Source organism: Symphalangus syndactylus, chromosome 15, assembly GCF_028878055.3.
Source record: "Symphalangus syndactylus isolate Jambi chromosome 15, NHGRI_mSymSyn1-v2.1_pri, whole genome shotgun sequence".
Taxonomy (NCBI): Eukaryota; Metazoa; Chordata; class Mammalia; order Primates; family Hylobatidae; genus Symphalangus; species Symphalangus syndactylus.
The window spans coordinates 87,069,257-87,088,397 of NC_072437.2; the positions used below are offsets into that span (position 1 = coordinate 87,069,257).

Genomic DNA, 19,141 nt, shown 5'->3' on the forward strand with positions numbered 1-19,141 from the left:
CTCATTAGATGAATAAGTTTTGGTATGTTTGTCTGCAAATTAACTGCACTGTTTTCTGATATATTCTCTGAACATTTTTTTGATGATAAAATGCAGAAACCAAAAGTAAAATGGTTGTCAGGGGCTGGAGGGAGGAGGAAATGGGGAGTTATTGTTTAATAAGTGTAGAGGTAGAGTTTGAATTTTTCAAAATAAAAAAGTTCTGGTAGTTGGTTACCTAACAATGTGAATATACTGCATCCTATGATTTCCTACATAGTGACAAAGTAGATAATACATGATCAAACTATAGATGATTATGAAAAAACTACAATATAATTTACTACTATTTTGTTTCACCATATGGACATTTAAAAATTACATTCATAAAATAACATGATGTCCTTCACATTCAAAGATGTAATTCTCCATCTCCCTTCACTACCTAGTTCCTTTCCCCAGAATTAATCACTGTTGCTGTTTCCTATGCATCCTTGCAGAGGTATTTGGTGCATATGTACCTTAAGTGGAAGCTTATGCCCTTTAATCTGTTTTTAACATAAATGACAGCATGCCACACACAGAGCACTACATATTCCTTTCCCACGTAACTGTATATACTGGAATTCATTCCATTTGAGCTTGTGACCAATACTTTGAGTTGTTTTCCTGCAACAGGACAGACTGGCCTCATAGACTGCATTCTATTTACAGATGCCTCTTATGATCCACATCATACATGGTTGGCTACACTGAGGCCTAAGAAATAAAATTTCTTGCTTTTTAAAATTAAATTGCCTCTTCAGAGGCCAAGTGACTATAAATTGACCTAGGTGAGTTGGAAAAAAAAATTACCTTAAAAGTAGCAAAGGCATCTGAAGCAATATCAAATGTTGACAACTCCACATACTTAAAGAAATCTCTGAATTGATTAGAAAAGAGGATGATTTTGGCAAGTGGTTCATGTCGAATACATTCTCTCAGCATAATCCCACAACGTAAGGCAATCTGTGGGGCTTCATATCTAAAGCGTAAACAAGAGAGAAATAGAGAACTCTGTTATCCTATTAAAATAATATTAATGGCATCAAAAGAACCATTTCAATACTGCTGTTAATGGAAGCATACATACCATTTGTCACGATTCATTCAATACCCACTGAAGATCTACTATGTGCCTGGCACTATTCCAGACATATTCTGGAATTTAAGTGTATTCTGAAACACTTAGATATACTCAAATATGAACGTGGTGACAGCTGGGGGTCGGGGGGGGGTTGAGGCAGAATGTAAACAATGAAAAGATAATTTCATATACTAAGAAGGGCTGTGAAAACTGTTGACAATAAAATATGCCACATTATAAAGGTGACTACTTGTGTGTGTGTGTGTGTGTGTGTGTGTGTGTGTGTGTGTGTGTGTGTATGTGACTACTTAAGTTACTTTAGACTAAAGGAAAGGGCAAAATGTTCCAGGCAAAGGGAAATATTGCAAGAACAGGCTTGGCGAAACAGAGAAGGAGAAATAAGGCCTGTGTGATTCGATTGTAGGGGAAGAACCGTGAGTGGTGTGAAATGAGGCAGGGGTGGAGAGAAGGGCAGTGGCCAGATCCCAGATCAGATAGAGCTTTGTCAGCCAAGGTAAGCAGTGTGGTTTTATTTTAAGTGTAATGGGAAGGCTTTGGAGAGTTTAAAGCAAGAAATTGACAAGACTAACTTATGCTTTAAAAAGATCACTCTGGCTTCTTGTTGAGAATGTCTGTAAAACAGCAGGAGGCGCAGAACCCAGGAGAGGGAATGGGGGCTCGGCCTGGGGTGGCAGGAGCAGAACAGAGGACTGTGGGCAGGTGGTGGATACTGTTCAGAGGAAGAGTCAACAAGACTTGCTGATGATGTAGCTGGAGTTGGGTGAGGGAATAAATTTGGAAACTGAGAATTCAAGAATGATTCCTATGTTTTTGGCTTGAATCACTGGCTAGATGGTGGTGCTATTTATTAAGATGAATAAACTAGTAGAGGAACAAGTTAGTAAAGAAATTAAGAGTTTGTGGTTGACCACATTAGTTTTGAGATGGCTGATATCTAAGTAGAAATGTCTCCTTGGCAGTAGGATACACTTATCTGGACTTTAGGAAAAAGATAGGGGAGACCTATATAAATATATGATTTGCATGCAATAGGTGACTAATACATAGCTGTGGATTGATTGACTCACTTAAATCCTAAGTGGAATCATGGCTCACAGCAAAAAATACACTAGACAAACGAAATATCTACTGTGGGAAACAATTCAGGACTGGCATACTAGATTGGTTCCATTTCTAATACAACAACAATCTCTCAAAGTCAAATTCAATCTCTAAGTAAGTTTAAGATATATTCCAGTGTGTGATAAGATTTCAAGAAAATGAATAATGCTTAGCCCAAGTACAACAAGCCCTGTATTGAAATAATACAGTTGACAATTGTGTGGTAAATATAGGAAGAATAGAACAAAGAAAGATATAGTTGTGATACACTGGGAAGTGAGCAGAATATAGGGCTCCCTCCAAAAAAAAAAAAAATGTGGTGGGGCGTGACTGCTCACTCCTGTACTCCCAGCACTTTGGGAGGCTGAGGTGGACGGACTGCTTATGCTCAGGAGTTCGAGACTAGCCTGGGCAACGTGGCTGACTTTACAAAAAATAAAAAAATAAAAAAATTAGCTGAGACCCTGACTTTACAAAAACTAAAAAAATTAGCTGGCATGGTGGCACACGCCTGTAGTCCCAGCTACTCAGGAGGCTGAGGTGGGAGATTGCTTGACCCTGGAAAGTTAAGTGAGACTCTGTCTCCAAAAAATAAAAATAAAAATAAAATAAAATCTGACCTTATTTTTAAAGAGATATCATTGACCATTTCAACTGAATACTAGTTTTTATGGAACTTTAATGATACTATAAAATTTTAAGATATTTTATTACTCATCAACTACTAGTAACAACATTTGTTGAACAATAAGTAATGTACTATTCTTTCTAAGATTATAGAATTTTCATGAAAGACAGATTCAAGAATAAAGATTCAGTTGAGGAAATACACTACTTTCCAATATCAAATTTACAAATATTAGTAGAAGAAACAGCAAACAAAGATACCAGGGTGGTATTTATTCATTTTTGTCCTGTTTATGCTGAATGATATTCACAAATATTGAGTATTCACTGAATAACTCATAGTAACATTAAATGCTAATACATTCAGATAGTCATGATTCTTTGCAGAATATAAGGAATGCCAATTTATAGTGCCAGCAATTTCTCTTATTAGAAAAACTTGAAACTCAGCCTACTGTCTCACAAGGAACAGTTGTTAGGTGGGGTTTTGTTAAAGATGTTCTAAAGAGGGGTATGTGTTCTGAAATGTAAAGGAGAAAAGCGCTGTTATTTATTGATAGAGTACTCAAGAGAGTATAAAATAAAGGCTGTTGGCCTAGAGAAAGAATCTAAGGGAAGGACAATTAAAATCCAGACTTATTGATTAGTAAGATATATGTGGATTTTTGTAATTTGGCCCTAACCTTAACTTTGCAGTTTCATCTCCCATCACATTCGTTATTTCCCTGGAGCGCCTCATTCCCTCAATTGGAATGCCCTTCTCCTTACATTCCCACAACTCAGATGCTTCTCATCTCTCAAGGCTTAGTTCAAATGCCACCTCCTTCTTGAAGCCTTTCCTAATCACTACGATTCAGTATTATTCTCTCTGCCCTTCACACTCATACAACAGCTTGTCTGTAATTTCTCTTTAACACTTTTTTCATTCTGTATTATGTTATACTGCAGTAAATTGCTATAGGTCTATTTTCTTCACTTCATTACAATCAATTTAATTGTTGGGGATATGTTTTACTTATCCTGTTACCTTCTCCTCTCCTCGCCTATCCCCATCTCCATTTGGTGTCTATGTCATTTATTGCTACTTTCTCCTGTCCCTACCCCAGTCTCCGAAGAGTGCCTATTATAATGTTTTTCACAAAGCATGCATATAATGAATTTAATGAACTTCAAACTGAAGAAATGTCTTAATACTAGAGTACTCTAATGAGAGTCAAACTCTGACATATACAAAATATGCATCATCTCTGGCCAACATTTTCTCATTTCTTAATTCAATTTCCAAACTAAGACCATCTATAAAAAGTTTCCACTCCAACTTTTGGGTATAATTAGTTCTCTTTTTCCTTTCATTTTGTGAAGCTTATTGAAACCATCTGTGATGCACTGACAGTTTATTCTTGAGAATCAAAAGAATGTTTTTAAACAACCAAGACTCCTCTGGATCAGCACACTTATCATTTCATCCCAGCAGTTTGACATCTGTCATTCTGAGATTACAACTTCTTAAAGTTAGAAATACATAGGGATATACAGAGATATATAGGGAATTCCAATTCTCCTCAGTACTCTTTGAGGGATTTATAATTCACATAGATCATTTCTACCTGACTGCCCTCTAGTATATTGACTTTTGATAGGTTATTGCTTACTATATAAAGAAGTGCTCCAAAAGATAAGCTTATGTTGAGTTTCAAATCCCACTAACATTAATATCCTTAGGTCTGTTAAACAATCAATATTTATCTCACCTAATCTATTCTACTCACAGATAAGCTTCCTGATGGCAAGGATCCTGCCTAATTACTGCATTTCCCACAATGGCTAACCCATGGCAGGTCCCCAGTAAAGGTTAATCTGATGAATGCTGAATCACTATTTTATAGAGTTGAATCATATCTTCCCTCTTGATTTGTAATTTAGATCATATAGTCTGGACTATAATGAACTGTGTCAGTGTGGAGAAGGCACTATCTAGGCATGCCCATCAAATAATGACAGCATAATGAAAAGTCTCTTTCAAATTTAATGAAAGCCAAAATGTAAGAGCAATGGTCTCAGCTGGCAGTGAGTTACAGTAATCATTACACAGAAAATGGTTAGAAGAATGATCTTGTGCAAGAATATTTCAATTTAAGAACAAAGATTACATTATGTAAGGGGGTAAATGACTTTTGTGATTATTGCTGGAAGTAAACAAGGCCAAGAAATACCTGGAAAGCTTTTGTAAAATGCCATTCAACAAACACTTGGCCTCCTCAATATAGTCAAGAAGGTATGTTTCTAATCTAGAAACATTTGCTGACTAAAAATAATGAGTTAGGCCAGGCATAGTGGTTCATGCCTATAATCTCAGCACTTTGGGAGGCCAAGGCAGGAGGATTGCTTGAGCCCAGGAGTTTGAGACCAGCCTGGGCAACATAGTGGGACCCTGTTTCTACAAAAAAAAAAAAAAAAATTAATTAGCTAAGTGTGGTGGCATGCACTTGTAGTCCTGGCTATTTGGGAGGCTGAGTCAGGAGGATCACTTGAGCCTAGGAAGTTGAGACTATAGTGAGCTGTGATCACAGCACTACCTTCTAGTATGGAGCAAGACTCTGTCTCAATAAATCAATAAAATAATGAGTTAATTCTGTCCACCAAAAAGGCCTAGAAGCAATAACAATCCAATATCAATGAGCACCCCTAGCATCCAGATTGTAGTCTCTAAGAACCATTCCTCTCTAAAAAGAACCAACATCCTTGGTAGAAATTTCAGGTCTTTGTCAGCAAATGTACAAGTTGGGTGGCATATCTTGTTACACCAGAAAGCAAAGAAGCTCTCACAAACTATTTTAGTGATGTTAAGAGATATCACCTAGAAGGGGCCACAGATGGCCAATTAAGCATTAAAAAAACATGTGTAGAACTAAATAAGACATATAGAAAACATTAAATCCATTAGTTCATCAGATACTAGAAGAGTGTGTGTGTGTCTCTGTACATATATAAATATATATATATATTTATACACATACACATATATAAAGGCAGGGGGAGGGAGGGAAATAACTCATTAGACACTGATGAAAGTTCCTAGGATATCTTATTTTTCTCTAAAATCATAATTAAAAGAAAAGAATTGAGCATTTATTCTGCCTCTCTGGTATGAATTGTACTTCAGAGTATTCTAACACCTGAAGCTGTGGTAGGTGAATGACAGTATTCTCTATAAAACTACTTTAGCCAATAAAAAATACAAAAAGAATGACAGAATTCAAAATTACCTTTTTGTCACCTCTAGTGAAATGACGGAGTCAGGCAATGTTCATCAATGGATGGTAAAACAATTAAGTTTAAGGTTGATGGGAAACTTTATAGTGGATTAGACTGTCACCATCTGAACCCACTGCTCAGTCTTAGCATTACTAAACGTACATGTCCTGATGTGATGAAATATGAACTACATAGCACCATCTATAAAATAACTGCCAAAATGAAACTGCTTAAAATTTTTTATAATAAACTTAAAAAAACAGGATAATTGGGAGAAATTTATGATTTTAACATCAGCCTTCTGGAACATAGTCCACTGGCCACAGTTCTTTATGGATCACTGAGAGCTGCTCAGTGACCTCATTCTCAAGTTCTCTCAGTACCCTGGAATGTCATTTGCCTGAGCCAGAAGACAAATTCATTTAGAGTGAGTAAGTCCTTATTTATAATCTTTTCATAAAACTTGGGCTCCAAATCCTTTTTACCATGTTTAATACCACATACGCAGATAATTCTCTTTGATAGACAAGTATCAATTGCTTTTTGTCTTATATTCTTTATGGTTAGACTTAGGTTCTATACAGAATGTTACTATCATACTCTCATTTATATTATTGTTTGATGTATAAATGTACCAATCAAGTTATGTCCTAGGTTTTAAAGTGACTTCACAAGGATAATTCAGTAAAAATCCTGACTTTTAAGAAGGGCTAAATCTCTAGCATTCAGTGCTAAATTAGAAAATGTTAACAGGGGCTGGGTGCAGTGGTTCATGCCTGTAATCCCAGCACTTTGGGAGGCCGAGGCAGGCAGATCACGAGACCATCTGGCTAACATGGTGAAACCTCGTCTCTACTAAAAATACAAAAAATTAGTGAGGCGTGGTGGCATGTGCCTGTAGTCCCAGCTACTCAGGAGGCTGAGGCAGGAGAATCACTTGAACCCAGGAGGCCGAGGTTGCAGTGAGCCGAGATCGTGCCACTGCACTCCAGCCTGGGCGACAGAGCAAGACTCCATCTCAAAAAAAAAAAAAGAAAATGGTAACAGGTAAAACTGATTATGGTACAACTGTTCCACTACCCTGTCCTCAGGAGCATCAACAATTCCCTCTCCCTTCACATTTGAATGGTCCTCGAATCTTCTTAAAGCTATATTAATGGAAAGGAACATGGGATTTAGTGTCAGATCTGCATGGAAAACTAGGCTCTGTCATGTATTAGCTGTATAACCTTGAGCAATATCCTCACTCTCTCTGAGTTTCAGTTTCCTCATCTGTAAAATGGTAAAAAAATAATATGTAGTCCTCATAGTATTTGGAAAGTAAACAATATAACATAAGTAAAGACATTACAATAGCTGGCACATAGCAAACAATGAGTAAATGGTTTATATAAAACAGGATGTGAATGAATGAGTTAAAAGTTTGGATTGAAAAACAGAAGAATAATCATTGCAATAGAGAATTAAAACCAGAGGCATAGTCCCCAGATTGTCAATAATAATTTCTTTTGGAGAGATTATGGGATGCAGTTTCTTTTTCTGTTATACATTTCTAAAATGTTTTAGTTTTTAAATAATAACCATGTATTACTTTTGAATTGGAAAGAAATGGAAATGTTTTCAAATATGCATTCTCTTCATTCTCAGTATCTCCATTAAAGTTCTGATGATAATCTCTTCCCCAGACTCTTCTAAGCTGGAATCTCAGCCTCCCACCCCAAGCTATTTTCTATGTTGCCACCAGAACTCCTCATGTCTAGTCCCTGGATGACTCCATGTTGCCTACAGAATGACATTCAAACTCCCTAGTAGGACTTGGAAAGCTCTTCATAATCTGGTCTCAGTCTTTCCAACTTCATACGGCACCCTTCCCTCTGACTCACACAGAGCTCTAGTCACACCAGAATTCTTGTCATTCTCTAAACACATAAAATCTCTTATATACTTTCACCTTTCTGTGGGCTGATCTTAGATAGCACATGCTGAAGATGACAGAACCCCCTGATGAGCTAGAACATCTGCTCTGCACTATTACATGAGAAATACACTTATCTTGTTGTGGGACCACTTCACTTTGGGGTCTATGTGTTATAGAGGCTTTGCATCCCCTAATACATGATACAAGGATCTTTCCCTTTCCAGAGCTGAAAGAAACAATTCTCCAGGAAAACAATTATTTTGTACCCAAAACAAAAGTAATCATAGTACACTACCTTGCTCACTAATGAATAATAACTGCACAGTCATAATAATCTAAATGTGATTATTAAAATTTAAAATTATGATAAAGTTTATTAGGAATATAAGGGAAAGGAAATAGAATAATGGTGGCAGTAAAAAGACTATCATCTAGTTTATCTTGTCAAAGATACTACTTAAAATTGATAAATGAAAAATTAGTATAAGCCCATTATTTGTAACACAGAGGTAAATATATGATGAAAACAATGATGAACAAATAAACGAATGAACAAATAAAAAAGATAAAAGTGGTTGTCTTTGGGTAATAGGACTAAAAAATAGAGAAGAAAGAGGCAAAGAGGCCGGGCGCAGTGGCTCGCGCCTGTAATTCCAGCACTTTGGGAGGCTGAGGCAGGCAGATCACTTGAGGTCAGGAGGTCGAGACCAGCCTGGTCAAATAGTGAAAAGCTGGCTCTACTAAAAATACAAAAATTAGCCATGCGTGGTGGTGGGCGCCTGTAATCCCAGCTACCCAGGAGGCTGAGGCAGGAGAATTGCTTGAACCTGGGAGGCAGAGGTTGCAGTGAGCCAAGACGGGAGGCAGAGGTTGCAGTGAGCCAAGATCGCACCACTGCACTCCAGCCTGAACAACAGAGCAAGATGCTGTCTCAAAAAAAGAAAAAAAAAAAAAAGAAAGAAAGAAAGAAAGAAAGAAAGAAAGAAAGAAAGAAAGAAAGAAAAGAAAAAAGAAAGAGACAAAGAACTGGCATTTATTGATATATCTAATTTTTAAACTATGTATTATTTTGATACAATTAAATATTTAAAATGTACAAGAGAGAAAATGAACACAGGTGAGATGGACTAGGTATGAAACAGCAGAATTGAAAACAGGAATACAATACAATAAAGAGACGTCCTGGTTTGAGATGGTGGAGTAGAAAGACAAGGGGAGGAAGAAGATGGTCTGCTGTCCTCAAGCTTTGCTACACCCAGATCTCCAGTCTTTATGATTCAGAGTAGCCTCCAAATGCCCAAGAAACATTTATAAATAAGTATACATAAAAATAATAATCAGAGATTCTATTACCCAGCTCAACTTCAGTTTTATGGCTTCCCTATAGACCCATATACATTCACCTTGGCAGATGCTAGCTACTGGAAAAACTCTCATACCTGCATTTCAGTTCCCAGAACCAGAATATACATGTGTGTGCTTATGTGTGTGGTGAGGGCATTCAGTCTCATGCAAGCAGGAAAAGGATGAGTGGGCAGCTGGGAATAGGGCAGATAGGGAAGCATAAGCAATACTGTAATAGGAAGAGACAGAAATAGCAGAAATGTGGAGGAAAGGAAGGCAGTAAATGGAAACATAACATTTAGAAACATTAAGGTGCAAAGAAAGGATTTTGCTGCAGTAATCATAGAGACAGATCTGGAGGGCTGACCTCACACATGACAAATACCTTTACTGCAGCTCCAAAAGGGAACTGATCATATCTCAAATGAGACTAATGCTATGCACTTTTAACAACTATTAAAAACTTAGCCCTACTTGAAAGGAAGCCATGTACCCACCCTTTGAGGAGCATAAACAGGATATGAGGATGAGCACTAATATACTCCACAGTAGGACTCCGAGTGCCTATCTGTCTTCTCAGGATGTTGTTAAATATCTGGGTCACATCTTTTTTTCCCTGTTAAAGAAACAAACAGCAATTAAATTGTACACTCTAATGGATGAATTGTATAGTATGTGGAATATATACATACATATATACACACAGACAGAAATTATACCATCCTTTCTAATACGCAAAAAACGTTAACTTCTCTTCCCATAGACCCCTAACAAGCTGTGCTTGCAAACACAATCTACAAAATGGATGCAGCTCCTTGCCACAGGATTTTTGCTGGGGGAAATTTGACCAACTGGAAGTCCATCTCCCACAGAGCCTAGAAGGACATAAAGTGAATATGACAGAACTGAATTCTTTGTTTTTTCACTGTCTATCTTTATGCAAGAAAAAAATTATGATTACAATTTTTAAACCTTCATGAATAAGGAAGGAAAACAGAAGAAGAAAATAAGATTTTAGTAAAATGTAGGTTAGAACCAAATTCCTTTTTCTTAGATCTACTTTCTAGTATTTTTTGCTTTCACATTATCACTTTATTCACTGTTCTTCACCCTAGTGCTTTGACTTAAAAAAATAAAGTGGGTTTTCCATTAGGTGGAAATATTTGATCTAGGTGATCATAACAAATCATATCTAGCCTAGAGGAATAGAAGAGATCACCAAATCAGTGAGACAGAGGAACCAGATACGCAATCATGGATAGGGCTTCTTAGAGTCCTCATGGACAAGACCTGCACTCTCATACAACTTACAACCTGTCTAGCCTGGTTTTCCAAAGGAAATCTTGGACTGGACCTGAGTTTACTATATGAAAAATAACTACAAGAATGACTGATATGGTTTGGCTCTGTGTCCTCACCCAAATCTCATCACGAATTGTAATCCCTACAATCCCTATGTGTGGAGGGCAGGACCTGGTGGGAGGTGATTGGATCATGGGGGTAGTTTCCCCCATGCTGTTCTTGTGATAGTGAATCAGTTCTCACACGATCTGACGGTTTTATAAGGGGCTCTTTTCCCTTTGCTCATTCACTCTTCTTTCTCCTGCTGCCATGTGAAGGTCTGTGCCTGCTTCCCCTTCCGCCATGATTGTAAGTTTCCTGAGGCCTCCCCAGCAATGTGGAACTGTGAGTCAATTAAACTTCTTTCCTTTATAAATTACTCAGTATTTCCTTATAGCAGTGTGAGAACATACTAATACAATGACATTGCATTCTCAATCAGTATGGCCCTAGTTCTGGCCTTCGTCTCTCAACTGAACTATGAAAGAACTTGCTTCAGTTACTGTCTCCACTTCAAAGCATCCTCACCCTGCAGAGTGAGCTAGCTAGAAATGCAAATATGACCATGCCATCTCTCTCCTTAAACTCTTCAACGTCTCCCTTTTGCTTAGAAAAAAATCCAATACAAAAAGGCCAGGTGCAGTGGCTCACGCCTGTAATCCCAGCACTTTGGGAGGCCAAGTGGGGCAGATCAAGAGGTCAGGAGTTCAAGACTAGCCTGGCCAATATGGTGAAACCCCGTCTCTAGTAAAAATACAAAAATTAACCGGCTGTGGTGGCATGCACCTGTAGTCCCAGCTATTTGGGAGGCTGAGGCAGAAGAATCACTTGAACCCGGAAGGCAGAGGTTGCAGTGAGCCGAGATCGTGCCACTGCACTCCAGCCTGGGCAACGGAGCAAGACTTCGTCTCAAAAAAAGAAAAAAAGAGAAGGAAAGAAAGGAAAGAGAGAGAGAGACAGAAAGAGAGAGAAAGAAAGAAAGAGAAAGAAAAGAAAGAAAGAAAGAAAGAAAGAAAGAAAGAAAGAAAGAAAGAAAAGAAAGAAAGAAGTCCAATACCCTTCAGTGACTTGACAGCAGCCAACTTTTCCAGTCTCATCAGCTAATTATCACTTCCAATTCGTACATCAAGTTCTATTAGTACCAAATTGCTGCACCACATGTACACAACATTTTATGGTTCTATATCTTTGTTGATGCTCTTCCTTTTTTCATGAACTCTGTCATTCTTTAAGATTCAGTTCAGGGGTTTTCTCCCCTGGGATGAGTGCCCCTCTCTGTACTACAACCATGTCCTTTGTCACATTGATCAGTACCTCCTCTTCCCCACTACCTCTACCTCCACCTTCACAGCAGCAAATACTTACTGAGTGCTTACTCTGTGCCAGGCACTTATGCTAAGAGCTTTACAGGTATTATCCAATTTTCACAACAACCTTATTTTTTTAAATTTCATATTCTTTTTGTTAATTTTTTTCTGGCATGCATACAATAATCTTATACATATTATAAAAAGAAATTAAGGATGTATATGTTTTATAAAATGTACAAATGTAAATATGTATATATACATATTATAAATAAGGAAATTAAGGATTAATGAGATTGCCTAGATCTCACTGTCCTGTCAGATACTAATAAATATCTACAAGCACTAACACCATCCAAGAAAACATGACCTCAAGAAAACTGTAAGAGGAGACAAAGAAAGTCATTATATAATAATAAAGGAGTCAGTTCAGCAAGATGATATAACAATTGTAAATATATATGCACCAAACACTGGAGCACCCAGATATGTAAAGCAAATATTATTAGAGCTAAAGTGAAGGACACATCCCAATACAACAGTAGCAGATCTTAGATCTGGGACATGATAACTTTTACCACTGTTACTCAACATAATATTGGAAGTCTTAGCTAGAGCAATCAAACAAGAGAATGAAATGAAGGGCAAATATTATTAGAGCCAAAGTGAGAGATAGATCCCAATACAACAGTAGCAGAACTTAGATTTGGAACATGACAACTTTTACCACTGTTATTCAACATAATATTGGAAGTCTTAGCCAGAGCAATCAAGCAAGAGAATGAAATGAAGGGCATCCAAATTGGAAGGGAAGAAGTCAAATTATCCTTGTTTGCAGATGATATGACCTTATATTTGGAAAAAACTAAAGACTCCACAAAAAAAACTATTAGAATTGATGAACAAATTCAATAAAGTTGCAGGATACAAAAATCAACATACAAAAATCAGTAGCATTTCTATATGCTAACAGTGAACAATCTGAAGAAGAAATCAAAAAAGAAATCCCATTTATAATAGCAACAAATAAAATCAAATACCTAGAAATTAGCTTAACCAAAGAAGTAAAAAATCTCCATAATGAAAACTATAAAAAAAACTGATGAAAGAAATTAAAGAGGACATGCAAAAAAGGAAAGATATTCCGTGTCCATGGATTGAAAGAAACAATATTGTTAAAATGTTCATACTACCCAACATAGTCTACAGGTTCAATGCAATCCCTATCAAAATACCAATGACATTCTTCATTGAAATAGAAAAAACTATCCTAAAATTTACATGGAACCACAAAAAAACCAGAATAGCCAAAACCATCATGAGCAAAAAGAACAAAACTGAAGAAATCACATGACTTGACTTTGAATTATACTACAGAGCTATATAGTAACCAAAACAGCATGGTACTGGCATAAAAATAGACACACAGACCAGCGGAACAGAACAAAGAACCCAGAAACAAATCTACACACCTACAGTGAACTCATTTTTTACAAAGGTGCTGAGAACATACATTGAGGGGAAAAGACAGTCTTCAACAAATAGTGCAGAGAAAACTGAATATCCACATGCAGAAGAATGAAATTAGACCCCTATCTCTTGTCACATACAGAAATCAAGTCAAAATGGATTAAAGACTTATATCTAAGATCTATGAAAACTATGAAGCTACTAAAATAAAATATTGGGGAAACTCTCCAGGACATCGGTCTGGGCAAAAACTTCTTGAGCAAAACCCCACAAGCACAGGCAATCAAAGCAAAAATGGATAAATGGGACCACACCAAATTTAAAAGCTTCTGCACAGTGAAGGATACAATCAACAAAGTGAAGGGAAAACCTACAGAACACTGGCCTTCTATGAAAAGGTGCTCAACATCACTGATTATCAGAGAAATGCAAATCAAAACTACAATGAGATATCCTCTCACGACAGTTAAAATGCCTTTTATCTAAATGTCAGATAACAACTATTGCTGGTGAGGATGTGGGGAAAAGGAAACCCTCATATGCTGTTGGTAGGAATGTAAATTAGTACAACTACTATGGAGAATAATTTGGAGGTTCCTCAAAAAACTACAAATAGAGATACCACATGATTTAGCAATCCTACTCTTAGGCATATGCCCAAAAGAAAGGAAATCAGTATATCAAAGAGATATCTACACTCCTATATTTGTTGTAGTATTGTTCACAATAGCCAAGATTTGGAAACAACCTAAATGTCCAAAAACAGATGACAAAATGAGGATAAAGAAAATGTGGTACCCTATACACAATAAAGTACTATTCAGTCATAAAAAGGAATGAGATTCTGTCATTGCAACAACATGGAAGGAACTGGAGGCCATTATGTTAAGTGAAATAAACCAGGCACAGAAAGACAAACATCAGATGTTCTCAGTTATTTGTGGGATCTAAAAATTAAAACAAGTGAACTCATGAAAATCAAGAATAGAAGCATGGTTACCAGAGGCTAGGAAGAGTAGTAGGGAAGTGTGTGATGGTGAGATGGGGATGGTTAATGGGTACAAAAAACAATAGAAACAATGAATAAGATCTAGTAACACCAAGGATAAATGCTTGAGAGGATAGATACCCAATTTTCCATGATGTGGTTATTACACATTACATGCCTGTACTAAAATATCTCATATACACTACCTACTATGTACCCACAAAAATTAAAAAGAAAAAAAGAGAAAAAAGAAATAAAAACCCATGCTATCACGAGGTCAGGAGTTCGAGACCAGCATGGCCAAGATGGTGAAACCCCGTCTCTACTAAAAATACAAAAATTAGCCAGGCATGGTGGCACGCACCTGTAATCCCAGCTACTCAGGAGGCTGAGGCAGGGGAATCGCTTGAACCCAGGAGGCAGAGGCTGCAGTGAGCTGAGATTGCGCCATTGCACTCCAGCCTGGGCAACAAGAGTGAAACTCTGTCTAAAAAAAAAACAAAAAACAAACCCATGCTCTCCAAACACCCTCCCTCCAAAACCCAACCCCCATCAAAGCCCAAAAAACTTAATAGTATGAAAAACAATCTGCCAGGCATGGTGGCTCACACATGTAATCCCAGCATTTTGGGAGGCTAAAGCAGGCAGATCACCGGAGGTCAGGAGTTCAAGACCAGCCTGACCAACGTGATGAAACCTTGTCTCTACTAAAAATACAAAAATTAGCTGGGTGTGGTGGTGCATGCCTGTAATCCCAGCTACTCGGGAGGCTGAGGCACGAGAATCTGCTTTGAGCCCTGGAGGCAGAGCCTGCAGTGAGCTGAGATTGTGCCACTGAATTCCAGCCTGGGCAACAGACCAAGATCCTGCCTCAAACGAATGAACAATCTAATTAGAAAATGGACAAAAGGCTGGGTGGGGCGGCTCATGTCTATAATCCCAGGCATGAAATTACTTTGGAAAGCTGAAGCAGGATTACTTGAGCCAGGAGTTTGAGGGTAGCCTGGGCAACATAGCAAGACCCCATCTCTACTTAAAAAATAAAATAAAAATAAACAAAACGGGGAAAATGGCTAAAAGACACGAAGAGACATTTTACCAAAGAGGATATACAGATGGCAACAAGTACATAAAAGACGTTCAACATCGTTAGCCATTAGGGAAACGAAAATCAAAACCACAATGAAATATTACTACATGCCTATTAGAATGGCTAAAATAAAAAACAGCAACAACATCAAATGCTGGCAAGAATGAAGAGAAACTGTACTCATACACTGTAGTGGAAATGTAAAACAGTATAGCCAATCTGGAAAACACTTTAGCAGTTCCTGAAACAGCTAAACATGCAGCTAACCATAACAGCAATTGCGCTCTTGGCATCTATTACAGAGAAATGAAAACTATGTTCCCACAAAAACCAATTCGTAGGTGAATCTTCAATTTAAAAGAATACTTCAAAATCAGTTGCTCTCATAATTTTAAAACACTAAAAAATGTTTATAGGCCGGGCACGGTGGCTCATGCCTGTAATTCTAGCACTTTGAGAGGCAAAGGCTGGAGGATCAGTTGAACCCAGGAGTTTGAGACCAGTCTGGGCAACATGGTGAAACCCCATCTCTACAAAAAAAATACAAAAATTAGCTGGGTGTAGTGGCACATGCCTATAGTCCCAGCTACTTGCGAGGCTGATGTGGGAGGATCACTTGAGCCTGGGAGGTGTAGGTGGAAGGTGTAGGTTGCAATGAGCTGAGATCATGCCACTGCACTCTAGCCTGGGTGACAGAGTGAGACCCTGTCTCAAAAAAAAAAAAAAGTTATATTACATAAATTTTATTTATACTGATGTTAAAGACTATATTTGCTGTATAAAAAAAGATATAGCTGTAAGCATAAATTGATTTTAAAATGAAAGAAATCATCTGTTTTGTTCAAACCTTTCTAGACCCTACAGTGTAATATTGCAGAATAAACATCAACCCTCTTTGAAATGTCATAGGAACATGTTTTTCATACTTCCCAGTGAAATGTCACAAGAACATTCCATACAGCATTCCAGTAGAAATGAAGCTCCGCAGAACTCTATCCAACTTTTACATAGAGGAAAACATTCTTCTAGTTCATTAGCAAATGTGTGCAAAGGCAAAGGAAGCCCCCTGTGGATAACAAAAACAAGTTCTGCTACCAGGGACCGCTTCTCAAAACAGAGGAAAGGATTAGAATAGAAAGGATTACAGAACACTGAAACAGGTACAAGCTGGTGAATAATGATCTCTATATTACATGTTAATCTTTGTAGCTATCAATTTGTCATGCCAAATCTAACTGGAGTGAAACCTTAACTATTTCAAAACCAGTTTTTTGCAACCCGCAGGCTGCCAGATCTCAAGCCCTGGACTCAGAAGTGGCCAGAAAAAAAAGACAGAAAAACCATAAAAATATCTTCGATAATAAAGAAGCAACATCCAGAAATGACCCAAAATGCCAAAAATTAGCTAGCAATTCCAGGGTTACATATAATGTAACCAATAAGATCCCAAACCAGAAGAAGCTCTTGTGTTTGCTGGCAAATTCAAAAAAGGTCAGCTTTAACATGAAATGCTCCACAATTATTTGCTGAATGAATGAATGATATATATGGAAGTATTAACTAAAATCAAATAAGAAAAAAGGAGGGAAGAAAGAGGTGGTGAACAGCAGTCACAGCAACCAGAATGATTGCTGAAAAAGAGCATCCGTCATAGATAGCATAGATGAGAAAAGGGAAACAAGAGAAAAGAAGGCACAGACTAGAAAACACCCACTTTAAAACACAAGCCATTGACTTTTATATAGAATATATATAAAGAATTCTCAAAATTCAGCAATGAAATTAAAAAGGGGCAAAAGATCTGAATAAATACTTCATAAAAGAAGAGATATGATGGCAAAAATGTACATGAAAAGATGCTCAACATCATTAGTCATTAGGGAAATCCAAATTAAAACCACAGTGAGATATCACCAACCCTTATTAGAATGGCTAAAATAAAACAATAAAACAAAACAAAAAGTTGACATTCCCCAACAGCCCTACTCCTAGGTATTTACCTAAGTGAAATGAAAACCTATGTTCACACTAAATACTATACATAAATGGTTATGGTAGCTTTACTTGTAATTGCTAGGAACTGGAAATACGTAAAATACCCCACAAGTGGGGAATGGATAAATGATCTGTGGTCCATCCATGCAATGGACTACTACTCAGCAATAAAAAGCAACAGACTCCTAATACATGGCAACGACATGGATGAATCTCAAACGCCTTATGCTGACAGAAGCCAGGCTCAAAAGGCTACATACGTATGATTCTGTTTACCCAATCTTTTTGCAATGGTGAAAATATAAGGACTGAAAACTGATCAATGGTTGCCAGAGGCTGGGGCCAGGAAAAGGAGATGATTACAAAGAGGCATAGGAGATTTTTTTTTTTTTTTTGAGACGAAGTCTTGCTCTGTCGCCCAGGCTGAAGTGCAGTGGCACGATCTTGGCTCACTGCAATCTCCGCCTGCCAGGTTCAAGTGATTCTCCTGCCTCAGCCTCCCAAGTAGCTGGGACTACAGGTGCACACCACCACACCCAGCTAATTTTTGTATTTTTAGTAGAGACAGGGTTTCACCATATTGGCCAGGATGGTCTCGAGCTCCTGACCTCGTGATCTGCCCACCTCGGCCTCCCAAAGTGCTGGGATTACAGGCGTGAGCCACCGCACCCAGCTGGCATAGGAGAATTTTTTAGGGTGATGGAACTGTTCTTCATTACAGAACTGTGCACTAAAAAGGGTGAATATTACTATTTATAAATTGTATCATAATTTTTAAAAATGAAAATTATAGCCAGTGAAGTCAGGGACTTCTCTATCCTTGCTGGTGTGTTGCGGGGGAGTTGAGGTGGGTGGGAGCAAATGGTTGTGCTGAATTTCAGTAGCAGAAGGAGATAGGCAGAACAGTCTGCAGTGTGAGGGGTAGCCACTGAATGGATTAGTGAGAGATCTTGCTGGAGACTAAAATTCAAATTGAACTAATTTATAAATACTGGGAAAGATATAGGGAATGAAACTACAAGCTAGCTCAAAGTTGCTCTCAAAAAAATTTAAATATAATTAAATTTACATATTACATGAAATCCATCTGTGGGAATTTATATGGGAGATTATCTCCCCCACTGCCCCAATATCTTTGTCATTCTATTTTCTCTGCAGGCTAGCTTCTTCTGTTTCTTTAGTCCACATAGTGAAAAATATGGCCACTGATGAAAAGCTGCATTTACTATCTTTAAGCACCTGGCTAAATACTGGGGTTCTGTCTCAGTTCTAGTTCCAGAATTCCTGCAGAAAGCCTCTGGCCCTCTTTTGGTCAGATATCCACTTGCAGGTCATTCAGCTGTGTGTTGTCCAGGGTGTCATGTCACCCAAAATGGTTGTTCCCATGGTAACCATGTGAGTGGAGAAGGAGGGAGCATTCCCCAGAAAGCACAGGGAGTGGGCAGATACAACGCTTTATACACAGCACAAGTAGTCTTCATCTTTATGCAGATTACATTCCTTAAAATGTCTGGTAAGATGAAACTAATGGTCACTGTCTTAATTTTATTACAAACAATTAACAGGTTTCACATCTAAT

General features: G+C 37.7%; 1 protein-coding gene across 25 annotated transcripts in view; it reads right to left on the bottom strand.

Moving 5' to 3' along the window:
- The window catches only part of CAB39L (calcium binding protein 39 like), a 135,913-nt gene that overhangs the window by 40,552 nt on the left and 76,220 nt on the right, over positions 1–19,141 (bottom strand). For all 25 annotated transcript variants that reach the window (XM_063619182.1, XM_055244316.2, XM_063619196.1 and 22 more), the window contains 2 exons: positions 9,869–9,987; positions 835–1,003 (listed from right to left, as the gene is read on the bottom strand). In XM_063619182.1, coding sequence (XP_063475252.1) covers positions 835–1,003; positions 9,869–9,987 — 288 coding nt within the window. The remainder of the gene's footprint in view (positions 1–834; positions 1,004–9,868; positions 9,988–19,141) is intronic.